Source organism: Ambystoma mexicanum, chromosome 7q (genome assembly GCF_040938575.1).
Source record: "Ambystoma mexicanum isolate Mex_15411 chromosome 7q, UKY_AmexF1_1, whole genome shotgun sequence".
NCBI classification, from domain to species: domain Eukaryota; kingdom Metazoa; phylum Chordata; class Amphibia; order Caudata; family Ambystomatidae; genus Ambystoma; species Ambystoma mexicanum.
The window spans coordinates 878246243-878272717 of record NC_090941.1 but is presented as its reverse complement, the minus strand read 5'-3'; the positions used below and the strand labels follow the sequence as shown (position 1 = coordinate 878272717).

Below are 26475 nucleotides of genomic sequence, written 5' to 3'. Positions count from 1 at the left end.
CTTTTGAATGCCTTGTCTGCAGACTTGGTGTCCCTCCTGGCCTCTGTCTGACTCTGCCCACCATCTACAGGCACCCTGGCCAGGCACCCACTTCTTTTCAGAATGGGATGACCTCACCTCTTTTCTCCTGGCCTCCTCCTCCAATCTCTTCCTCCTTGGAGACTTCAATATTCACCTTGACTCCTCTGATGCAGCCTCTGTGCTCTTCCACAAGCTTTGTGACTGTCTTTCCCTCACCATTCTTCCCTCTGGTCAGACACACTCATTCGGACATACCTTGGATGATATCATCCCCAACCCTTAGATTACTCCTCTCTCCTGGTCTGATCATCTCTCCTGTCCTCTCACCTGGACCTCCTGGTCCCCCAGCTAAGCCCCCGCCCGCACTGCCAGCCTGCTTCCAGTTATTTATTTAATTTAGAAAGTGTGCAAACAACCCAAGGGCATCGAGGTGCTTGTTACAGGAACTCATTTGTTACATTCAATTTCAGTAAATTATACAGGCATATGAGGTACAGGTGCAGGAGCAAGGAGAAAGCAAGACAGTGTATTAAAATAGCTGTGTTTTAAGAGCATTGCAGAATATCCAGTATGATTGTTCCGCTCTGAGTGAAGGTGGGAGGGAGTCACACTGTTTGGCTGCGATGTAAGGGAAGCTTGACCCTCCAGCTTTTGCTCGTCTGACTTTGGGTAGGAGTAGGCGGTGAGAATATATTGTGCTTGTAGGTCTAGTAGAGTGGTCTTTGGCTATTTGTTGGGTGAGGTGGGGGCAGTATTGGAGAGGCATTTATAGGTTATAGTTTGTAAAGGTAGCGGGCGCCCCTCTCTCGACAGAACAAGGCCTGATAACCTGTTCAGTGGTTATTAACCACTTGAGAGTTCGCAGCCACTGCTTTTACTCACTGTGCCTTTCACAGATGGGAAATATCCATTTGCATATCAGTCTTTGTCCTGCCCAGGGGCAGTCCAGCACCGAAATGCAATGGCAATTCCAACCTGAACGAGAGTACCACCAGCAACCCCATACACGTGTTTCACCCTTGTTGGGGATCATCAGTGAGGTGAAGCTGATGCCTCTCTAAGCACAGTGAGAGGGAGACCATGTCTGGTTGCCCCCAGGAGACCTAGGGTTACCAATCCCAGGTTCCTTGAAATTTAGTTTGTAAAGGTAGCGGGCGCCCCTCTCTCGACAGAACAAGGCCTGATAACCTGTTCAGTGGTTATTAACCACTTGAGAGTTCGCAGCCACTGCTTTTACTCACTGTGCCTTTCACAGATGGGAAATATCCATTTGCATATCAGTCTTTGTCCTGCCCAGGGGCAGTCCAGCACCGAAATGCAATGGCAATTCCAACCTGAACGAGAGTACCACCAGCAACCCCATACACGTGTTTCACCCTTGTTGGGGATCATCAGTGAGGTGAAGCTGATGCCTCTCTAAGCACAGTGAGAGGGAGACCACGTCTGGTTGCCCCCAGGAGACCTAGGGTTACCAATCCCAGGTTCCTTGAAATTTAGTTTGTAAAGGTAGCGGGCGCCCCTCTCTCGACAGAACAAGGCCTGATAACCTGTTCAGTGGTTATTAACCACTTGAGAGTTCGCAGCCACTGCTTTTACTCACTGTGCCTTTCACAGATGGGAAATATCCATTTGCATATCAGTCTTTGTCCTGCCCAGGGGCAGTCCAGCACCGAAATGCAATGGCAATTCCAACCTGAACGAGAGTACCACCAGCAACCCCATACACGTGTTTCACCCTTGTTGGGGATCATCAGTGAGGTGAAGCTGATGCCTCTCTAAGCACAGTGAGAGGGAGACCACGTCTGGTTGCCCCCAGGAGACCTAGGGTTACCAATCCCAGGTTCCTTGAAATTTAGTTTGTAAAGGTAGCGGGCGCCCCTCTCTCGACAGAACAAGGCCTGATAACCTGTTCAGTGGTTATTAACCACTTGAGAGTTCGCAGCCACTGCTTTTACTCACTGTGCCTTTCACAGATGGGAAATATCCATTTGCATATCAGTCTTTGTCCTGCCCAGGGGCAGTCCAGCACCGAAATGCAATGGCAATTCCAACCTGAACGAGAGTACCACCAGCAACCCCATACACGTGTTTCACCCTTGTTGGGGATCATCAGTGAGGTGAAGCTGATGCCTCTCTAAGCACAGTGAGAGGGAGACCACGTCTGGTTGCCCCCAGGAGACCTAGGGTTACCAATCCCAGGTTCCTTGAAATTTAGTTTGTAAAGGTAGCGGGCGCCCCTCTCTCGACAGAACAAGGCCTGATAACCTGTTCAGTGGTTATTAACCACTGAACAGGTTATCATGTCTGTTCTTGCGAGAGAGGGGCGCCCGCTACCTTTGTATAACTAATTTTTAAGGAACCTGGGATTGGTAACCCTAGGTCTCCTGGGGGCAACCAGACGTGGTCTCCCTCTCACTGTGCTTAGAGAGGCATCAGCTTCACCTCACTGATGATCCCCAACAAGGGTGAAACACGTGTATGGGGTTGCTGGTGGTACTCTCGTTCAGATTGGAGTTGCCATTGTATTTCGGTGCTGGACTGCCCCTGGGCAGGACAAAGACTGATATGCAAATGGATATTTCCCATCTGTGAAAGGCACAGTGAGTAAAAGCAGTGGCTGCGAACTCTCAAGTGGTTAATAACCACTGAACAGGTTATCATGTCTGTTCTTGCGAGAGAGGGGCGCCCGCTACCTTTGTATAACTAATTTATAGGTTATAGACAACATTTTGAAAATGATGCATTTGCAGATAGGCAGCCAGTGAGCAGCTCTTCTGGCAGCTGGGATGTGTTCTTTTTTAAAAAATATGAAGTCCTGCGTGCAGGTCATTGTTTTGTATGACTTGTAGTTTCAGCAGGTTTCTAGAGGAGGTGCCTGCGAAAAGGACGTTACATTAATCTAGCCTTGAGCCAATGACTGCTCGGGCGATTGTTAGGCAGCTCTCTTCGAACAGGAAGGGTCAGAGGGCATTTTGAAGTTTGGTGGCATAGGCTGCTAAGGAAGCAATAGCGTTCACTTTGCAGGCCATGGAGAGGGTGGCATTGAGGTAAACTGCTAGTGTCTTTACAGGGACAGGGACCAGGATCTTATCAATGTGGAAGGCTGTGTATTGGCCATTGAGGTTTTTTAGAACTATTGGGGGTCCAACTAGTAGGATTTCAGCTTTGTATCCATTTAGGCACAGGCAGTTTGTCACCATCCAAGCCTGAATTGTAGATTAGGTGTCATTGAGGGTGTTGGAATCGTCCTCATAGATACTCATGAGTGGGAGTAGAATCTGGGTGTCCTCGGTATAGTTGGTGTAGGCTATGCTGAGGGAGTCCAGGATGTCGAAAAGGGGCCTGGTATAGATGTTTTGTAATGTCAGAGATATATCTGAGCCTTGAGATACCCCACATGTAATGGGGGATGGTAAGGCCCTGGCGTTTTCTGCAAATACTAGCATAACTCTTCCTTCAAGAAAAGAAGTGATCCAGGCAGTAGCCATAGGGCAGAAGTCAGCTGAGGTGGTGAGGTAGTGGCACAGGGTTTTGTAATTAACCAAGTCAAATACAGCAGCAGATCCAGAAGAAGGAGAAGTGCTGGTTTTCCCTTATCTCCTTATCACTGTCTTTCTCCATCATTCGACTTGTGAAGCGAATATCAGTTGCCGCTTTTGCCGCCACCTTCATTCCTACTCCTGCCACTGACTCTCATTCTGACACTGCCCTTACTAACCTTCAACTCTCCATCTCCAACACTCTGCACATCCTTACCCCTGGCATGAGGATCTGCATGAAACCTGCCTTCAAGTGCAACTCCTGGTATGACTCCGACCTGGCTGCTCTGAAACGCATGTGCAGAGCAGCTGAATGGAAGTGGCAGGTTTTGAGCACATCCTCTGACAAACTGGCATGCCGGTTGCTCCAAAGGCATTACCGACTCTCCATCTGCTTGTAGAAGAGGGCCTATATTCAAGCCTGCATCTCTGTGGCCACTAACAACACGACTGAACTTTTCAAAGTCTGCAAGGAACTCGCCAACCCTACTGCAGTCTCCAGTTTTCCTCTGCTTTCCCTGGCCCTCTCTACTTCTCTGGCCTCTCACTACATTCTAAAAACTCAGGACAACTTGTTCTCACTCTCTTCTTCTTCTCACCCTGCTCCCTCCACCGCTCTCAGGCCTACCTTGCCCCCCTTCTCCCCTCCTCTCCTACTTTGATAAGGACAGTTATGCCACCCTGATAAATCGGCTCTGTGATACCCTTGGCATCACAAACCTTGCTTTGGACTGGTTGATCTCCTTCCTCTTGGAGTGACCTTCCCAGGTTCAACTGGTCCCTTTTCTCTCCACCATCTCACTCTCAACTTGCGGTGTCCCTCAGGGCTATATCCTCTCGCCTTGGATTTTCAACATCTACCTGGCCCCTCTAGCCCACTTGATCTCCACCTTCTCTCCTAACTTCCAGTGTTATGCGGATGACACACAGCTCTCCTTCAAACTGCCCTCCTCTGCCTCCTTCTCTTTCTCTCTCACTCCTGACTGCCTGTTTGGTATCCAGGCATGGTGCACTGCTAAAAGTCTTTGCCTTAATGCCAGTAAGAAAGAGATCCTTCTCATCTGGAGTCCTGCTCCATCTTTCCCTCCCACACTCCGGCCCCCTCCATGGGCTCCAACCCCTCACCCTCTTGTGATGCAAAAAACCTTGGTTTCATCTTCAACTCCTCTCTCTCTTTCCCTCCTCACATCACAAACCTAACCAATAAGACCCACTTTCAGCTGCACCTCTGCCGAGGCATTCTCCCTTTCATCACAATCCCCCAGAAACTCAATGTCTCCAGCGGTCTGGTCCTCTCCCAGCTGGACTACTGCAACATCCTCTTCCTCAATCTGCCTAACTTCTCCCTTAGCCCTTTTCAACTGATCCAAAACAGGACTGCAAGATGAATCATTGGCCTCAAGCCTAGGCACTACATCTCTCCAGCCTTAAAATCTCTCCCCTGGCTCGGGGTTGCAGTGTAGATCAAGTTAAAGACCCTCTGAATCATCCACAAGGCTTTCTGGGGCCTGGGAACCCTCTACATCTGACTCTCTCTCCCTAAATACCTCCCTGCTAGAGTCCGTTGGTCGTCTAGCTCTAACTCTCTGTAGAACAGACGTTTTTCCAAGCATAGAGTGGGGGGTAGCTCTCTCTCCTCCACAGGTGCCTCGATCTGGAATGGCCTCCTGCACCTCTTAGATTTAAGCTGGATCTCATTAAGTTCCAGAAGCTTCTCAAGACCTTCCTTTTCTCTTCTTCCTTCCCTATACCCCCACCCTGTGGGAATGTACCCATCTGCCTCTTGACTGGCTACCTGGTTCCTTCAGAGTCTTACAGGGCACCAGGCCCCCCTAATTCCAGTCTACCCTTGCACTTTGTCTTCCCTGTCCCCCTCACCTGCACTTGCCCTTCTGGGAACCTTTCCCCACACTAGTATGGATGCCCTGCACCCTTGTAGCCCGTACAACCTCTTACCTAGCACTTAGCATATGGACCTTCCTTCCCCTGCACTCTCTGTTTTCCCCTGACTCTGTCCACCCTGCCTCCCCTGGCACTCACTTTTCTTACAGGCCCTCCCGCCCTGAACAGCACTTCCCCCACCATTCTCCCCAGCACTTCCCTTACTGCACTTGCACAATTCAAATGTCACAATGCTTAGTCAGGTCGTTTTTTGTTTATTGTCCTCCCTGTTCCCCACCCTCTTGTCTTGTTGTGCCTCGAAACACATGTGTATAGGCGCATTATAAATACCCAATAACTAAATTAAAACAATAGAAAATAAAGAGGGATCAAGAAAAATTACAACTAATACTTTGCAAATACTTTTTCTGCTATTCTGCACTTATCAGACTCACCCAGTCTGCTGCCGTAAACACAGCACTTGCCACTTGCTGGCTGCATTACCACTGTTTATTGCCTCCATTATCTATTTATTTGTATTGATTATTATTTATCTGTTCTCCTCTGCTCCTTACTTTCCACTCTCCCCCTTCCATGCAATTTTCCCCTTTCCCTTTCCCATGCACTTGCACGGGCCTAGGATCGTTGTGTTCTCCCCTGTTCCCCTTCCTTGCCCTGTTGTGCTCTGAAACACTTGTGTACGAGCGTGATACAAATAAAATATATCATAAAGAAAATCACTGAACTCATTAAAGGTCCCCAAAAACATTTCTAGGTTATGTTAGAAGCTTGCCCTGCACTCCTGCTCTTTAGCCTAACGAGGTCCACGAAAGTAAAGTGACAATGAGCTTTGACTTTCGTTGGGCTACAAAGCATCCTCTGAGCCTCCTCTCTCCCCAGGAAATGTGGCAGTTCTGATTGGCCCGTCTAAGGGAATCATGCCCTATTTTGGGGTGCTGGCAAGTCATGCTGGATCTCACAGGTCAAGCAAAACCCACGTATGGTGTTCAACTCAGCCCACAAGATGGACCTGATGGGGTTTCAGTTAGCCTTACATACCAGGTATGAGGGTTTCTTTAACCATCAACTGAAAATAGCTCACTGACACTCTGTGAGCTGTTCTGGGATTTAGTCGGGTCTTCACCTCTTCTCTCTTATATTTCTCTTTCCTTTTCCATCCTCTTCCGTCTACTCTTCATATTATATTACACTGGCCAATATGCTTGAATAAGCCTTGTTCCTAATTTGTGAGCCGACATCCAAACGTTTCCTTTATGTGAACTTGCTGCACCTAAAAGGACTGATTAGAAACAGGTTACATGTTAATATAAATCACTACATTTATAGCACTGTGCATGTGTATTTAAGTGCAAATCTCCTCATGTATGCTATTTAGTATTTTCTTCATCCTTTATGACTATGGCTCTTTTATAGTTGCACGCAAATCTTCAAAACGTTGTATTGAATGTACAAAGGAACTCACCTCTACAACTGATATAATCGTGTTCTCATTGTTAACAGGCCAGGAACTGTCATCACAAAGGATTCAAAGGCGTCTTCCAAAATATATGTGATCAAAACCGTAAGTAAATTAGCATGAGGACTGCTGCTTTTCAATGTGCAGCATCCATCAACAAGCAATATTGCATTGTTTTGTAATATAGGTATGATAACGCAAATATCAGCTGAAACCAGAGACAATCAGATTACATTTTGATGGGCTATAAAAAAAGAAACTGCATTATTTATCCCAAAATAAGGCATGTCAAAATAAGCAGGAGCTGGTAACAATAAAATATCATATAGCGAAGAGAAGGTCTATTTGCCTACTGCGAGACTGAGGCGCTACAACTGTGCAAAAAAGTAAATAAAACATTGAATCCATGGTCCTCTTGTGTTGGACTAGACGAACCGTGAATATAGTCAAATATAGTCAGAGTTTCAATGAGATTTATGTATTGTATCATGGAACTGCCGGGGCTTCTCGCATTTACTCACACCAGAGGGCTCCACGAAAATGTTCGACAAATGCAGCTGTTTCTGTTTACAAGAGACATGGGCCATAGACCCTTTGTTATTAGATGGTTATAAGCTGTTCCACTCAGCTGCTACAAGAGGCGACAAGGGCAGGCCTTTTGGTGGACTTGCTGTAGGAGTGGTTAACACTTTGGGTTCCAGGCAGATTGAATGTAATTGTGAAAGCAATCTACTTGCAGTCGAAGTGATACTTGATGGTGAAGATTCCATGGGCTCATTTTTGTTGGTGAGCCTATATAATCCTCCTGGGTCAACACTGAATGAACAATTGCAAGACTCGTTACAGGACCTGCTGGCGAATTGGCCACACACAACTACTGATGCGGGGGTAATGGTTGTGGGAGATTTCAATTGCCATATGAGAGGATGGGAGTGCAAAACGCAGAATCCGAAATTGAGAGAAAAGGGAGCTATGGTTCACAATAGAAAAGATCTGAAGGGCAATGCATGGGAATATCTGTTCGAATCCTGGGATATGATAATGCTCAATGGTAGAACTGTCAGTGATTACCCTGGGCAACATACATGGTCCAATGGTGTCTCTTATAGTACACTGGACTATGTATTTATATGCCCCGGGCTCCAAGAGCAGATTGAAGATCTGATAGTTATGCCTAACGAGTGGAGTGACCATGCTGCTTTAAAATGTGTGATGAGTATCCCCAGAAAACAGTCCCCATCTAGTAATGTGGGTATGGTAAAAGTCAACAATGCAGGTACTAGGATCTCTTAGTCTGATGAAAATATAGTACGTGCGGTTGAAACTTTGGGAACAGTAGAGTTCAACGAGCTGTTCAAATTTAAGGCAATGACCATTAACTCCATAGAGGATTGGATTTGTGTTTTTGCAGGTAAACATGCGGCTGCTCCTATGGGGCAAATGATGGGTAGTGGGGGAAATAAATTGCCATTTGACAAAATAATCAGAGATATGAAACGTAACCTCAGAGCTGATCTACAAAGGGTCAAGAAAATAATGCCCTTTGGAGAAGTATACTATCGAACAATTAGAGAGATCAAAAATAGATATAGGTCGGCCATTAAGTCAAGAAAAAGGGCGGATAAGGTACTCTCATGGCAAAAACTGGTGAGGACCATATGCGAAGGAAAGACCCGTAACATCTGGTCCCTTTTGAGTGAGGCACAAGGTGCACAGAGGGGGGGCTCTAGTTAACCCCATTGAAGCGAGAGTGTGGGTAAAATTTCTGGAAAACAGAAACACAGAGGGCGAGGAAGTAACAATGTTGGGCAGCCCGCCTTGTGAGGTCCCATTTCCTATATCATACAAGCTCATTCTGAATAAGATTAAAGAGATAAAATCGTCAAGAGCACCGGGACCCAATGGTCTGGCCAACATTGTTATGAAAGCACACCTGGAGTTTTGGGAGAGTCTCCTAAATATTCTGTTTGAGAAAGTCTTATTAACAGGTAAAATACCCTGCTCTTGGCAGACGGCAATATTAATTCCCGTTTTTAAAAAGGGTAATAGACTCGATCAAAGCAACTATAGGTTGCTCTCAATGTTAGATTTTACTGGAAAGATATTTGCCTCACTTCTGCTCAATGAATTACAATCTTGGCCGAGGCTAAAGGAGTACTCTCTAAATTCCAAAGTGGCTTTAGACAAGGTTACTCCACTGCCTATAACATCATGGTTATGGATATCTTGCGATCTAGAGCATTGAGAAGTGGATCAGCCCCTCTCTATGCACTTTATATAGATTTCTCTGCGGCATTTGATTCCATACCTCGTAGCCGTTTGTGGAAAAAATTACAATCAATGGGCTGTCCGGAAGGCTTAATATATTATCTTAGACTTTTGCATTCAAACAACTCAGTTAAATTGAAGTTAGACCAAGAAGGCCACACAACTGAAAACGTTGTGCAAAATAGGGGAGTCAAACAAGGCTGTGTAACAGCACCCCTAATCTATAATCTATATGTTTATGATATCCCAGATGCAATAAATGATGTTAGCAATTGCCCGCCGAGAATCGGAAAAGCAAGTTGGCCAGTATTAGCTTAAGCAGATGATTTGGTGGTATTTGACCATACCCTCAGTGGGATGCGTAGATCGGCAGCTGCACTATGGGAGTATGCAGAAGAGAACGGTCTGAGTATTAAGTTAGGAAAAACAAAGATTATGAGATATACAAAAAAAGAAGGCCACACGTGTGCAATTTACAGTAGGGCTAGCGAACATTTCTTATGTCCCTCGGTGCTGCCATTTAGGCATAGACTTTGAAGATCTTGGAGATTATGTTGCCTGTAAACAAACAAGCTGTATTAAAGCAGCACAATTGACCGCCTTGTTCCATAGATTTACTGCTAGGCAAGGCGGTTTTACCCTGTGCGGGACTCGCCAACTCTATATGCAGGTTTTTGCTCCGGTGGTAATATATGGCCTGGAAGCCCTAATGGAGTCCGATCTGAAATGGCTACAGGTGCTAGAGGGTAAATTTTGGCGACACGTCCTTGGTTTATCTCCCTCCGTTCCTATGGCCATTATCAGATTAGAATTGGGTCTGACCTCCTTAAAGGCTTCAGTATTGAGAAAGAGGGCCTCGCTATATCTTAGAATGACCCGAGATGCAAGTAATGGACTACTAACAGCGGTCCACCAGGAATTAGAAAAGAAAAGTTTGATCTCCTCAACTGTCGACTAGATGAACAATCTGTTCCGCGAAATAGGCTGGCAACCCAGAGATGGTAAATACTCAGAGGAAGTAAACAGAGCACTGAGCAAACGCGTAGATCTCTGGGATTGGCTGGAGAATTTTGAACATCTTAAGAGCCTGAGCAGTTACCACTTTGTGCAATATAGATTGTTTGATTTTAGGAAAGCCCAGAAATACTTGAATATCTGTCCATCTGTCAGACTTAGACGGTTTATATTGTTGCTCAGATTGGAACAACTACCTACGCTTATAACCACAGGGAGAAAAGACATGATTGACGCTGAGAAGCGTATATGCCGACTATGTAAAATTCAAGAGCAGTTGGAGACGGCAAAGCATCTATTGACTGAATGTCCCGAGATGGCCAGCATATTTTCCCCTCTTTTGGCCAGCTATGTCCATGAAACCACGCATATTGGGGAAGCCTTGTTTTGGCATCATTGTCTCAACTCTAACAGCATACGTTTGCTGACAGTCTTGTACACTATCTGGCTGCAAATTGATGTTAGATTGGGTATAACTCTTTAGATGACTACATTCATTATATGCAGGTAAATACCAAATAGATTGTATGAAATATATGTATATAAATTATAGATTTTAATATATTTTATTGTTTTCTTCTGAGAAAGCCATGAATTATTTGTATCTAAAATTGTATTTGGATTATGAATCATTCATATTTAAAATTGTATTTGGATTATGTTTCAATTGTATATGTTATTTAATGTTAAATTTGTGTAAAGTTTATCATTTAAACTATAACACAATAAATATTAAATTAAATTAAATAGTCAGAGTTTCTGAATAGCTTTCAATGATGCCATGAACTAATATGAGAACAAGTGCATGTAATGTCAGTGGAGCATATTTGCAAATCCATTGTTTACAGTTTTTCTGCAGTTTCAATCCCAGAATCCCATTGTTTCCATGTTAGCATAGCATGGGACTAGATCTCCCAGTTGAAAATCGTACACACCCCATAACAAAATACTTCCTAGGCCCCCTGCTGGAACTAGGTCTTATGCAGTTAGTCACTGAATCTACCCAATCTACAGGCTATAAACATGAGGGGATCTTTGCCACAGATGCACAGATGGATCTGGTTGGACTGAAAATTGGGGAATTCCTTGTCTTTACAGATCCAAAGTTACAACCTATAGAGACTATAGAGATACTATTTATTTCAAATAGTAGCTAATGCCCATTGATTTGTTAATATCTATCACATGCCTAACGAATGAAGTTTCCCCACATGACTTTCTCCAAAAACCTATTTTCCTACTAAGCCACTTCAACCAGAGTATACAGGCAGCTCATTAGAGAACATCATTTGCACACTGAGAAGTATCATCGTTTTTTATTCTGCATGGGCTTTGGTCAAACTGCCAATGCCAGTACGATTATCAAAATAGTCATCATTTTCAGCGCACAAAAGGCCTAAGTGTAAACATGTACCATATACATGCCCCCATCACATCATCTCCAAGAGTACATCACCCTCATCTGAAGTCACTCTTATAACCTTCAGTATACGCATGCTTCACCTGATTCATGCTCAAATCATAGTGGAAGAACTTGCCAGTTGTCATTCTACGATTCATTTTGAGATTGAATTCCCTTTTAATCTGGGAACTAGTCTTAAACTGATGAAAGCGAAAGCACTGCTATGGGATAGAGGTATGCTAATGAACAATCTCTCCAGTGCACATTTACAGAATATATTAAGCAAGGTTTCTCGTTCCCCCTACCGTTCTCATATATTTTAATATTGTAATGTTTTGGTTTTAGGAATTTTATCATCAGATTAAGATTCAACCTCTTTCCTTGTAATGCGGTGCGTGGGGGGTGGAAAAGATTCCATACGATAAAAGGATGTGCAGGATGTGGATCCTGGAAATAGAGACTGTGAGGCATATATTTACTACTTGTATTCTTCTCCATAATAGATATGTTAAGACTTGTGCCTCTTTTGATATGATATGATATGATATGGAATTTATAATGCGCCTATACACAAGTGTTTCAAGGCACGATGAAGTAAGGGAGGGGATGAGAGGGAAGACAGAGACAACGATCTTACTAAGCCAAGTGACATTGAGATCGCGCAAGTGCAGGGGAGGGAGGTGAGGGAAAAGTGCCAGGGGAAAGAGAAGGGGGCAGTGCAGTTCATAGGATAACAATACCATAAATACAAGCCAATAAATACACTAAATAAGGAGTGCAGCCAAGTGGTGGCAAGTGCAGACATCAGGTGTCGCTGGATGTATGGATACAGAAACAGCCCCCGAGTGCAGTGCACATTTTTAAGTGAAATGTCATCTATACAATGGACCAATTCTGGAGTATGATATTTTTAGGGAGAATCATTTGCCATTACCACTGTTGTGTATTTTTTATGGAAAGAACTGGAGCAAAGTGTTTTTAATTCCTATATCGACTTGCAAATTTGTAGATTGTTTTCTAAGGTTTGGACTGATTTGAGATAAATTTAGACTAAGCACTGTGGTATTCTATGTTATGTGTTTATTGTGTTATGTCTTTTAGGTGATGTATGACAGTCTATAATGTTTTTCTTCCACTAAAATTATTGACATTTTGAATTTGTTATTACTAGGTAAAGGTTGATATGAGACCAAATACACAATGTAATAAAAAAATAATAATAAATAACCTTCCATCAGAAAACAATCTGTTTGGTTTTTCTTAGTTTTGATAATATGTTTTGCTCAGTAAGACAAGAGTAGCATTCTGATTATGGCTACAATATGAAGTGGAAGTGGTCAGTTGAACACCAGTTTGCAACATTTGTACAATTAAATACATTATTTTTAAATAGCTGCTCTTACAAAAATACACAGTCCCCCTAACCCTCCAAAGATATATTTGACTTTTCTGTTCGAGCAGCTGTCTGCAATAGCTGAGGTGGTTCAACAACTGAGGTGCTTCTAGCAAACGCGCTGCTGGTAATGAGCATCTTACTCACAGAGAAAGAGACAGAAGCATGGATTGAGGCAGATAGATCGAGACAGAGTGTGTGATAGAGAAAGGGAGTGCCGAGAGAGAGAGAATCTGGGAGACACAATGCTAGATCAGCCAGTATTACTTTATCTTACTTGCATATAAGTATGAGTAGTAAATTGTAATGAGTAACAGGCAATTAAACTCACTAACTCACTGTACAACCTAAATGACATGCAGGCTTAGTATCTAGTTTGTTATTAGTTAAACAATGTTAACCGTGAATGGGCAGCTCTCATAGGATGACTTTAAATCAAGACCACAGAGTAGTTAGATGGAAATTCACTTCAAATAACCTTTGAACTCACCCACAGTCTCTATATTCTTCAGTGTTGAACAGTGCAAACAAACACTTTTATGTGGTGTCCTGGTGGCTACAATACAGGATACTTTGTGGTGCAAGCTATGTTTACCCCACATGTTCTAAAGTGTCAGCAATTGCTTTTTGAAAGTTTCATCTGGCTGCTATTCAATCCGTGAGCCTAGTCATCAGACAAAGGTCTAGTGGGTTTCTCTGTCATTTCAGATGAATCAATTTTTTAAGCAATTTGTGTCGGATTTAAAAACGAAAAAATAGATACACAGAGCTTTAAAGCAAATCAAAAGCAGATAAGTGGGTCCATGGTGTGCAAAAAATAAAGCCTCACCTTTTTAACTTTTACTTTACTTTGTAACACTTGTATTGCACAGGTCATGGACCTTTAGGGTTAAGGTTGCGACAAACATAAAGAACAGACAAAAGAGCAAAGGGCAGGAATCAACAGTCAGATTCTTTGCTAGTACAGGCGAATTCAGGTAAACAGAATGGTTTTCAGTTTTGTTTTAAAAAGGTCTATCGACTTTGGAGATCTAAGCTCCAAAGGCAGATCGTTCCATGCCTTGGGGGCTGCGAAATGAAAAGCTCCTTTCGAGGCCTTCCCGGGTCTGCATCTACGGATGCTCATTAGTTCTTGATTGTTAGATCTCAATGCTCTCCCGTAGATTCTTTCACTTAAGAGATCCTCGAGGTAGGTAGGCATAACCCCTTGTCTACATTTATGCGTGATCTTTAGCAGATGGAACCGGATTCCAGACTCCACTGGGAGCCAGTGCAATGCCCGTCTCGCAGCTAAGACATCTTCTCTTCCAAGTCCCATGACCACATGCACTGCTCCATCCTGGATGACTTGCAGCCTATTACAGTCTGTTTTATTAATCCCCGCTAGCAGGCTACTACAATAATCCAACTTGACCTCCACAATAGCCCTCGCAATTGTTTCTGCGTTAGATTTAGTAATAAAAGGTTACATGTGGGAAAGGAGCTTAATGTAGTAGGCGGATGATGATACCAAGCTCCCAACATGAGCTTTCATGTTGAGATGTTGGTCAATAATGATACCTAGTGTCTTGATCTTCTTTTGCGGAATTATGTTAGAATCACCAATAAGAAACGTTTCATACGCAGAGCCAAGTTTCTTGATCATATTAGGGCTCCGACAATTAGCAGCTCAGTTTGAACTCTTTTCAAGTTTGTGAACATCTCCCCTACTTGAACCAAAAGGGCAAAGAACAGAGCTGTAAATATATTATACAAGCATGGGGAAATCCAAATGTCAATGTTAGAGGAGGGGCTACCGCTTCATCAAAGAAAACTCTGCTCTCACGATTACTAAGGAAGGATGATGTCCACTTAGCTGCTGCCAGTGGGAAATTAGCAATGTCCCTCAACCTCGTGACCAAGATGGAGTGGTTCACCAGGTCGGAGGCTGCTGACAGATCCAGCAGCATCAGCATGGAAGCTTTGTTTTTATCCATCCGATCCAGGAATCTAGCTTTGAGCTCAAGTAGCACAGTCTCTGTACCAAACCCTTGTCTGAAGCCAGACTGGTGTTCATTGAGAATAGGGCATTTATTAAGGTGGTCTGCAATTTGGGTATATGCCAACCGGTGCAAAATGGGATGTTAATAATAGGCCTATAATTAAGTGGAATGTCCACAGATAGCCCTGTTCTTTTTAGGATCGGGGTTATCCATGCCTTTTTCAAATCTTGGGGAACCGAGTTCACCACAAAGGATACATTTACAAATTTACAAATTGCTTCCAATAGGCTAGGGGGGCAAGTTTTGATAATGATCACCGAGCAGGGATCACCCATGCACTTAGGGCCTCATTACGACCCAGGCGTTAAGGGTTAACGCCGTCGTTAACCCTTAACGCCTATTCTGATTTTAACGGCTGCTCTTAGCAGCCGTTAAAATCCATGGCGCTAACCTGCCATGATGCTAATTACGCCACCGTAATTTACGGTGGCGTAATTAGCGCCTTCCCCACTCCCATTATGCCCTATGGGGCAAAAATGGGAATGGGGAAGGGAAAATGGGAAATGGGGATTTACCGCCCCACTCAACTTGGAATAGGGCGGGAAATCCGCCATCCACCATGGTGTAAATGTAGTTTATACCATGGTGGTAAAGTTGGCGCAATTAGTGCCTGGGTCGTAATGACCCCCTTAGTAGCCTTCAGCTGTTCTACTACGGTACCCAATTCAGTAACCCTTATAGCAGGTGATGGGAAGACTCTCTTTTAGTTCTTCTTCAGCTGCTATAGTAGGCCCCTCTTTCTTTTTTACAATGTCAGCCATGATGTTATCCAGCTTCATTGGCATGGCATCCTGAATTTCCGAGTGCCAATCAGCATCCTTCACAAACTGAGAAGAATCAGGAGAAGGAGTAATTTCTTTTTCCTTGAGAATCCTAAACAACTCTTGTACATCTGATTCAATGTTCTGTGCACTAATATTGAAAACGTTTTTTTTTCCCCTGAGGCAGAAAAATTGATTTGCCACTAAAAGGAATATTTTAAAGATTGTTGGCCCAGTGAAGCTTTCTCATATTTTATTTTCTAGTTGACAAAAACAATAAACATGAATTTGGGAGATGAAAGAATAATTTAGTTATTGATTGTATTAACTGAATATTTGCTGGCCAGCGAATCACATGGGCATCCCATAGTCAACATCTTTGTTCATCTTTCTAGGTTTTCCCTCCAGGTGTTGATTGAAGGTAGACACTACAGAGCTTTAATTGTCCAACCATATTTAGGTCTTGCAACTGTGGTTTCAGTCTCTGAAGCAGGCAGATGCCATGCTCATGAATGGCAGAATCCATATCCTACTTACTCACTTACAGAAGACAAGAATATTATTTTGGACTCAATACTGGATGAGTCAAAGTGACTGGACTGTATCGATTCATATGTTGTTCAGAATAGTGAATTGATAAGTGTCCATGGGTTTTTCCTTTACTTTGATAAACCAATATTGATAACAATCACTGGGCTGAGACTTATTTCTCCCTTCTTTGACCCCCCTGAAAATCTTTGAATGTATTTGGTCTTTTTTAGGTATTCAAATATGAAAGTGTGTGTAATCTCTCACCCTGATTAATGTGTTAGTTTATAAGCAGCTATAGACTGTACTGATGGAAATCATAGTGGACAATGTAGGGTAACTGTTTGCCACTGACTACAGGTGGAGTAGCAAAATCCACAAAAATGCCATATGGGAGGAGATGGCACAGAAGGTGTCGGTCATGAGCCCCATCCCACGCACCCAAGAGATTGCCTCAAGCAGTGGGATGACCTCCGCCTGAGTAGGCCCCATTAGAAGTTTGGCAGTAGCCTTGCCGGTAAAACCTGCACAATGGTCCTGCTGGCACAGAGGGTCCTTGAGGGCACTAGCAGAGTCCCTCACCCTTTTCCTGCAGACAGACCCAGAGCGCAGTGATACGGCTGGTTCGGAGCCCCCCTCTACCATTACCATGCCTGCCAGCTCTCAACAGAGCAGTCCATGGCGCCGCTCCCTGCACCTGTCAGAGGCAGTGCGAAAGGGCAGGTCCAGTGAAGAGAGGCCACTAATGTGACCTTGAACAACAGTTCATGTGCACAACTGCATCCTAGAGGGTGTGCTGGGGATGGTGTGGTTAGAAGGGTGTGTTGGGCAGGGTGTGTTGGGGTGGGTCAGTTGGGGAAGGGGTGGTGTGGAGGGTTAGTTGGGGAGGAGGTGGTGGGTCACACTTTTTGTGATGATTGTTTCCTTCAAAATACATATAGTTGTGCAAAGGCTCATTTTGTGAAGTGGTCTGCTTTCTTGTTGTGCTACATCATGTGCAGTGTGTGCCATGGGTTCTGTGCAGTGCATGGGTGCTCAAAAGAAGTTCTGAATGTGATCCTGGTGGGCTGCATGCCCATCCCTGACATCCCAGTGTTGGTTTTGTTGAAGGTCTGCAACTGCATCCCCGTCACCATCGTCATCAGCGTCCCATAGAGGCATGTCCATGTCTAGCGGAAGGGGTATGTTCCGCGTGATGCACATATTGTGCAACATAACACAGGTCAGGACTATCTTCCCCACCTTCACTTGCTTGCACATTAGTTCTCCACCTGAATGGTGAAGGTGCCAAAAACATGCCTTCAACAGTCCAAAGGTTTGCTCGATTGTCGTCCGTGTTCGGATGTGAGCACGATTGTTGGCTATTTCCTGCTGAGTGGGGATCTTTCACAGGGGTCATCAGCCATGGATGTAAAGGATAACCAGAATCACCTACAAGGAATGGGACACAGGGAGGGCCATTACATTCAAGTGACTGGACAGTGCATACATCTGGGGATGTGAGTGTGTGACACATGCATCTGGTTCTGTACAGTTGTGGGCCCTCATTCGCATTGATTCTGAACCTGTGACAGGCAATGCTGGTCAGGCCGTGTGTAGGGTCTGTCTCCCAGGGATAGGTTGAAAGGGGGGGCTTGGGTCTGAGTCAGGATGTGCTGAGCATTGTGACATGGCAGTGATGCATTCTGGTACCTGTAGTGCATTGCATGTGCTTGTCTATTTGTGCTCTGATTGTGATGGTGTGTCTATCTGTTGACACATATGGTAAATACCAGTCGTGGCTGCCCACATTTGCATGCCGATTGTGTCCCTGCACTGGCATGGTGGCTGTGGGACAGCTTGTGCCAGACAACAAATCCCCTATGCCCTGGTCCCCATACGACTAAGCGTATGTGTTGATGCTTTCACTCACCCAATAAAGCCAACAAAAAATGGTGGGAACCTCCAACAACTGGCACCTGGGGGTAAAGCAATACATATGAAACAGGTAATGGTGAAAAAATCAAGAGAGCAACTGAAGGACAAGGCAAGAGGTATCACATTAAATCATCAATTTCTTTTTATTATAAATTGAAGTAAAAAAGTCATTTTACACATCTTTAATTAATTCATTTTTGTAAAAAATCATCCTAAATCACAGGCATTCATACATTCATTCAACTAATGCAACTCTAAAAATAATGCATTTAGATTTTCTTATGGAAATGTGAGACAATGCAACAACAATTCCATTATTGAAAAAAAATATTATTATTTTGTTCATTCAAAAAGACAATTAATATTATCTAAAGCATTCGATTTGTGTTTACAAATCCAATTCCTATGTAAAAGACAATACAAATATATTTCCCGTATTAAATGGTTCACTCCAGACAGAAAATATCAACTATTATTGCCCAGACTATTAGTGCCCATAAACATGAGTCTTCTTAATCAAACATGCTTCTTATTAAATAGTTTCGACTTGATTGGTAATCTATGTCTTCATCAGGATAGGGATGAACCTAACAACACTTCTAAAAGAAAAACAGGATAAAGTAAAACAATTAAAATCTAATAAAAAATACAATACAAAAATACCTAAATACCTTCATTTTCTCAGTTGCTCTCTTTTAATAACAATAGTCCAAATAAGGGGAGAGGACAAATAAAGTCTCACTCTAAAACCAATTCAAAATTTGGCTAAATGAAGGGAGCTGAATCCAATTGATTTTGGCACTATTGCCTGTAGGGCAGTATAGAGCCCAAGGGCCTCGCATGCAATCCAGCCCCCCATCTCCCTCCAGACATAAGTGGAAGATAGAAACAATTCGCTACAGGGGAAAAGAACAATCATTTTCCAAAAGTAGAACACTATAATTTTGTGCCACTGTGTTTCACCAAATCTAACACCCCAATCCCTCCATGTCTACATTTGGGTATTGACTAGAATCATACCTGAAAACCATACAGGAAATGATTGGATGGTCCTAACTTGACCAGCGTCTCTTCTAAGCTCGAGATACTGGGTCAGAAATAGGTTAGCGTCGTGGTAGTTTGGGATGCCATGAAATATGACCAAGAAGTTATGCGACAGCTTGAAAATAAAGAGGTTTATGTTAAACTACAAGGAGATCCCTCGCATAGGAAATTGAAATATTGGGTAAAGATGCATTGGAAAGAGAGACCATCACTCAAAAAGAACTTAATTTCCTGTTACCCACTAATACTAGGACCCCTCTTATCTATATGTTACCTAAGATACACAAAAGCATGAGCGTGCCTCCAGGCCGACCCATTGTGTCTTTGAGCGGTTCCATTTTGGAACTTATCAGCCAATACTTAGACTTCTTTTTGAAACCCTTGGCAAAGATCACTCCTACTTATCTTTCGGACTCGACGGATGTCATAAGGATGGTAGAGTCCTTCCCTTTTAATAAGGATAATGACATACTGATCACATTAGAGGTTGAGTCACTGTATTCCAATATCCCACAAGGGGATTCCCTTGGGATTATGAAGAGATTCCTTCAAACTAGGACAGATACTATCTCTGTGCCTAGTGAGTTTTTGGTAGAACTTTTGTTGTTCACTCACCCAATAGCCAGGTCCGCTGTCCCCCATAACACACCCTGGGCCTCATTATGACCCAGGCGGTAACCATGGTGCCGGTATTTTACCGATTCCGCCATGGTGAATGGCGTAATTCCCCATTCACCATTGTCCCTTCCCCATGCCCATTTTTGCCCCCATAGGGCTCAATGGAAATGGGGAAGGCCGTAGTTACGGTACCGCAAATTGCGGTACCGTAATTACCTCCAAGGTCCCTTTGCGAGTCCAATCCTTAACGGCTGCTAAAACCAGCCGTTAAGGTAGGGACCCGCAAAGGGACCTTGTAATTAGGCGGTAAGGGGTTAATGGCACCGCCACCTTTTACAGCGCCGTTAACCCCTTACCGCCTGGGTCGTAATGAGGCCCCAAGTATGCAGGCGGGTTGCTGTTCCGCAGGACCAAGAGTCATGGGTTGATCCCGGGAAGCGGGCGCAGCAGTGGGTGAACGTTAGTTCTGCATCACAGGCGACCTGCACATTTGATGAGTGGTACTGCTTACAGTTTCTATACACCTCCTCTGTGGCATGGGAAGCCACAAGCGCAATATGTGTACAGTCCACTGCTCCCAATACATTAGGCATGCCTGCAAGTGCATGGAGGCGTCATTGACTTGTGCCTGGGTGGCTGGTAAGGTGATGTGCTAGGACAGATAGTGCAGGAGGGCATCCAGAACCTGCACCAGCACAGTTGAAAATGCAGGTTGAGAGATGCCATGCAGCTCGCTGACTGAGTGCTGGAATGTACCTGTGACAAGAAAGTGCAACACTGATGCCACCTTCAGCAGGGGTGGTACTTCTGTCTGGATGCCTATGATGCTCTGGATGTCGTCCTGGTTGAGCTACACAAGTTTCAGGATGGTCTTCCCTTTCAGGCGGTATAGGGCATGGATCTGCCTGTCAGTCAGGGTCCAGGGTGTGGCCCTTGTGTTGGGTGTTGGTGCACGGCTCCAGGGCATCACTTGCATGCCATTGTTCATCAGCATTCTCCTCCTCCACTGCCTTTCATCCTGTTGCCACTGATGCAGCTCCCTCTCATAAAGCTGAAATCATGCATACAGCACCTCCAGGTCCATAGCTACTGCTACAAGAGGCAGCACGGTAGTGTTGGCAGGTGTTTGTGGTGTGGGTGTGGGGCTTTACAGCAGTCATTGCTCATTGTGTCCAGCTGGGTGCATTTCTCCACACCTGGGCCTGGTTACTGCCTGCTCCGCAGTGCCAGTGTTTCCGGCATGGTTTTTGCTGGTGGCACCGACATTTTTGTTCTGGTGTTTTCCATGAAACCACTATCATGATTCTGCCTTGTTACTGTATTGGTGTTGTTTCTGGCACAGCTTCTGGAGGGTCCCCTAGCATTAGTTCACTGTGCTACCGGCGATGGTAGCACAATGGACACTGTTACAGGCGCCGTTGTTACCAGCATTCCCTCTTGTAGTGGCGAGGTATTGAAAGATTGACGGCAATAGTAATTCCACATAGACAAGTAAGTATATGAACATGCAATTATTTATTAGGCCCTTAGTTTACAAACTAAGCAGATGATTATTATAGGTAAATATTGTCACACAAAACATTATAAAAACGTATATATGCATATCCATCTTTAGGAGGAATAGAATTGCATTTGAGTCAATTACCAGTACAACACAGGTGAGTAGTCAGATGCATAGAAATAGACAGAACTCTTTATAAAAGAAAACATATTTCCACAATCTTATAAAGTACAACCTTAAGATGGTTTAGGGCATTGTACCAGAGTCAATTCAGGTCAGCGCAAGGGGACATCCTCGGAATGTCAGTGGGCTGCTCTTCTTTGTAGAGGTCTTGGCTCCAACAATGATCTGATGAACAGTTGCCGAAACCCTCCATTTATCTAAGATTTAGGCTGGGAGCAAGCCCAAGCCCACCAATAGTAAAGATCTGCACCATTTCAATAGCCAGTGGCTATCCAATCATGTATAGCCACCACATCTGCTCAGCAACAGACTTCCAGGAACAGAGATGTGGATTGTGACTAGACAGTCCCAGTCCCCTCCTCTAGCACACACACAATGCACCATAGCCCACAAAAGCAACAGCTTTCCCCAGGAAAGGAATTTCCATATAAGGCATTTCCTTACCTGAACAATATGGCCATATAAAATGCAAAAAAACCTTGTGGCATGACCATTTTAGGGTGCTGGCCACATTAAGTAGCCATTTGTGGAAATTTCAAAGGTGCAGTAAAATAAGACGAACACACATGATATGATATGATATGGCATTTTTAACTTTCCTATACACACGTTTTTCAAGACGGACCAGGCATGGGAGGGGAAACAGAGGAAAAAAAGACAACAATCTTAAAGGCCAGGCGTCATTCAGATTGTGCAAGTGCAAGGGAACGGGGAAAGGGAAAAAGTGCAGGGGGAGGGGAAAGTGCAGTACATGGGATAATAAAATAAACACGATAAATAAAAAACGGCCAGCTGGTAGCAAGTGCAGGCTGAGTGCAGACATAAGTGCTGGTGGGTGGACTGTAGGGAAACAGAAACCAGTCCCCAGGTGTAGGGGTTGCCAGGGAGGCAGTGCAGGTGTGCAACTGGCAGGGCTTGGGCCCAAGAACAGAAGGGTGGCCAGGTAACCAGTGCAGTCTCAGTATCAGCCAGGAATTCAGCAGGGGAGCGGGGGAGAGAAAGCAGAAGCAAAGAGGAAGGTTTTAAGGTGCTTCTGGAACCGAAGATGGTTCTCCTCAAGTTTCAGGGAGGCAGGGAGGCTGTTCCAGAGGGAGGCCCCAGCCGAAGAGAGAGATCTACCACCAACTCGTTGCTTGGAGAAGCGACTGACCCTGAGGGAGTTGGAGGCGGATGAGTGAAGAGCTCGAGAAGGAAGATGATCAAAGCTGCCACCATCTTATCTTATGCACATTGTAAAAGTAAACACATAGTCATTATATAAAAAAATATAAGGATAGAAATTATCCTAACTGCACTTCACTGTTAAGTGTTGTGTGCAATTGTAACAATACAACAATATAATAAATAGAGACATAAGGCCTCATTACAAGTCCAGCGGTAGTCTTGCCGGTAAAATCGGCAGGTTGCCGCCGGATTCATGCATTTTTCTGGTGCCTGGCTCTACGGAAACACCAGGAGATTACGACCTTGGTGTTCCTGGAAGTCAGGTGCCGGAAAAATGTTAATCCCCATTCCCATTGAATCCCAAAGGATTTAATGGGTATGAGGGAAGCATTGGCACTGTTAAAAACGGTGCTGGTGCTTCCCGGAAAGTCTGTGAGCGGGTGCCGTTCCAGCTCTGACCTGGCAGGAGGGACAGCAATAGCCCGCAGACTCGTAGTATGCCATAACGGTCACAGTGGTGTCGGTAGGCTTACCAGCACCGTTGTTACCAGACCGGCACACTTGCAATGATGCCCATAGTCTCTCAGTACTAGTACTGATAGTCCTAGGGACTATTTAATTTTCCCAGATCAATGAGCAAAACAGGCAATGGAAGTAAACCAGAAGGCTTTACTTATTTCCAAAATGTAAATATTCCAAAACAAGCAAAAACAAAATCTTTTGACCCCTCAGACTAAGGACAGGGGGATTCTAATCCACCCCGGATGGGTTTTCGGTTCCAGTTGGTCATACATCCTGTACAGCCCATCAGCATTGCTATATTGATCGACTGTCTTATGCTCAATGGTGAAGGCAAAGCCTTGAAGGCTTATGGACCACCTGAGCAATTTAGGATTCTCTCCATTCATGTTCATGCTCATCAGCCATTTTAAGGGCTCATGGTCAGTCTGTACAGTGAAGTGAGTCCCAAAGAGGAAAGGTCTCAGTTTCCTATGAAGAAACACTGTTTTACCACTGTGGCCCACCTTAATTCTCTGTCCTTAAGCTGAAGACTCTTTACACATTGTGGATGCTCACAGACTTTGTCAATTAGCAAAGAGAGGACTGCTCCTATTCCATTGTCAGAGGCAACCGTTTTTACTAGGAAATGTCTCTGATAGTCAGGTAACCTGAGAAGAGTTGCCTAGCAAATGGAATCTCTCAAGCCCAGACAGGCCTTCTACACTCCAGTCAAAGAAGCAGCTACAGTTCTATAGCCTGCCGTATAATTTTTGTATTACCCAGTGAGCCCTAAAAATGCTCTTACTTGGGTTTGAGTTGTGGGAGTTGGACAGTCTTGTACAACTTGTAATATACTCAGTAGAGGCTGAATTATGATCTCATCAACCTCATGTCCAAGGTAGGTCACTGAACCTTAACCCTTCTGGCATTTGGTAGCATTTAAAGTCAAGTGGGCCAGCTAACTAAGTACTACTTATTATCACCCCACTCCTACTGTGCCCTTTCCTGCCTGTGTTCTTTTTCCCTTCTCCCAGGACTCCAGAACTCCAGAACTCCAGAACCAAGAGGTCTTTACAGTGGAGGAGGGAACAAACATACCAACAGTAAGAGAGCCAGCAGTGAACAGCAGGGCCGCTCTATGATATATTTTCTTTTATTTTTATTTTGCATTTTTAAAGCGCTCACATAGCCCACGGGCATTGAGGTGATGTTACAGGAATTGTTTGTTAGTTGCGTAATTGTTTTTGCCTTTGTTGCATATTTATAATGCGCTTAAACACCCAGAGGTTTCTAAGTGCGGCCCCAGGGATCGAACCCGTGTTGCTGCGTGTCGTCTTGCTTCCAAGGCGCGCACATAGCCGCGGAGCTATCCTCCCGGGACGAAAGCAATCAGGAATCTCTGAAACATGCTCATATGAACTAATGGACTGATTGTGTTTCTAGAGGGCAGCCCTCTGGACCTCTGGTGAACCTGACTTTCAAAACCACACTCTTAACAGTTTGGAGAATTACTGTGATTGTCATGTGCTGCTGTTGCAGAACTCAGACAAACCTGCGTTTGAGGAAGGGTGGGACTTCAGTGGCATTTTGAAGGATTGTAGGACATAGGAAACAGGACAGTGTGTGTTATTTGTGTAGGGTCAAGGGAGGAGAATGAGGACTGAAATACCAGGTGGAGGAAGGAAGGTTCAGCTGAGCATGGAGGAAGATTATAAAAAGCATGTGCAAGGTGAGGGATTGGTTGGTGAGAGAAAGTGGTATTTAGGTTTGAGAGCGTGTCTATGGTGAGTGAAGACAGTGACTGAGAGTTAGTGTAAGAGTAGGGGGTGTACGTGAAATTGAGTGAACCTGGAGAATGAGAGAGTGAGCAAATGGTGACAGTGAGAGAAGGAGGAGTGTAGTGGAGAGGGGAAAGGTTAGGGTAATAGACTGAAGAGGGTCGGGTGTAGACTAGAGAGGGTAGAGTAGTTCAGTAGAGAGTAGTAGAGAGAGTGAAGGAGAGTAGCAATAGATGGAAGAACATCAGAATGACAGAGAAAGGAACAACAATGTAGACAACTAGGAGAGTGGGAGGAAGAAGGCGGAGGAAAGTAGAAGAAAAGGAAACAAAGGAGAGAACATCAGGTCGAGGAATACAAGGGCAAGGGTGCTAAAGACTAAGTGAGACCTGGGTGATTGAAAGGCACCAATGCATGAGATCCTTGCCTTTTTTGTGACGCTAGTTAAGGATCCACCAAGAAATTCCTGAAAGGAGCCAGATAGATAAATTGATTGCCTTTAATCTCTCGCTGGCAGCCAGTCAGATCCTAGATAGTAGAGGTTACGGATCTCTAGTGAACACCTTGGGCTTTAGGGATCCCCGGGACAGAGAGTGAAAATCCCACAAGAACCGAGGGAGGTAGGGAAACCTAATACTAACAATTGTTTTTAAAAACGTGTATTTGTTTCTGAGAGTTGGTATGTTATTGAGGTCATGTGTAACACTAGACATCCAGATCTGTCACACAACTGCTCTAAATTCAACACCACTTCCTGCAATACATAACAAAATCTGATAAATATGGTTTGTTATATATAGGTATTTCATGCATTCAAGTCATTGTGAGAGCAATATTACATTGACTTGCCTCCCCAAATCTCACACAATGCAGTATGCAGCTATCCACATAATGTTCTGTGCTTCCTCTAGTAGAATACTGGACCCTCAACCCTGTGTGCCCATAATGGTGCCTATGATGAACATTCGCACCTGAAGAAAGTTTAGGAACAGTCCCACATTACCTCATTTTTCTTGGACCAGCACCAGTCCTGTCTCCAGATGCTAATAGTTTTGCAGGCATTAGAACTATGAACATGGATTTAGTCCCACCCTCGACAGAGGGACTTGGTTAAACCAATAGGAGAACAATAAAGTTAACTGCACTCCTTCAATCTCCAGGTGAAATAACCCATCCGCCTTTAATACCAACAAAAGCAAAAACATCTTCAGGAGAGAATTGTCACAAAGTTGGGTGGCATGGCCAACAACCCACAAAATAACAGCTTAGTCCCTGGGCTCCGTAATCCAGTCCCACTCATGTAACATAATTGAGTGGCTTTCTGTCTCACCCACCAAGCAAGATGCCAGTCACTGGTTTTCCATGTACAGAGCGCGCTGAAGCCTGCACAGTACATTGAAGAAGCAAGGACACCAGTGTGGTCTGTGTAGTATCCTGAGGGGA

At 44.3% G+C, this 26475-nt stretch overlaps 1 protein-coding gene across 1 annotated transcript in view; it reads left to right on the top strand.

Moving 5' to 3' along the window:
• The window catches only part of LOC138528089 (uncharacterized), an 840778-nt gene that overhangs the window by 320095 nt on the left and 494208 nt on the right, over window positions 1-26475 (top strand). Inside the window, exon 8 of the mRNA XM_069639536.1 lies at window positions 6963-7023. Coding sequence (XP_069495637.1) covers window positions 6963-7023 — 61 coding nt within the window. The remainder of the gene's footprint in view (window positions 1-6962; window positions 7024-26475) is intronic.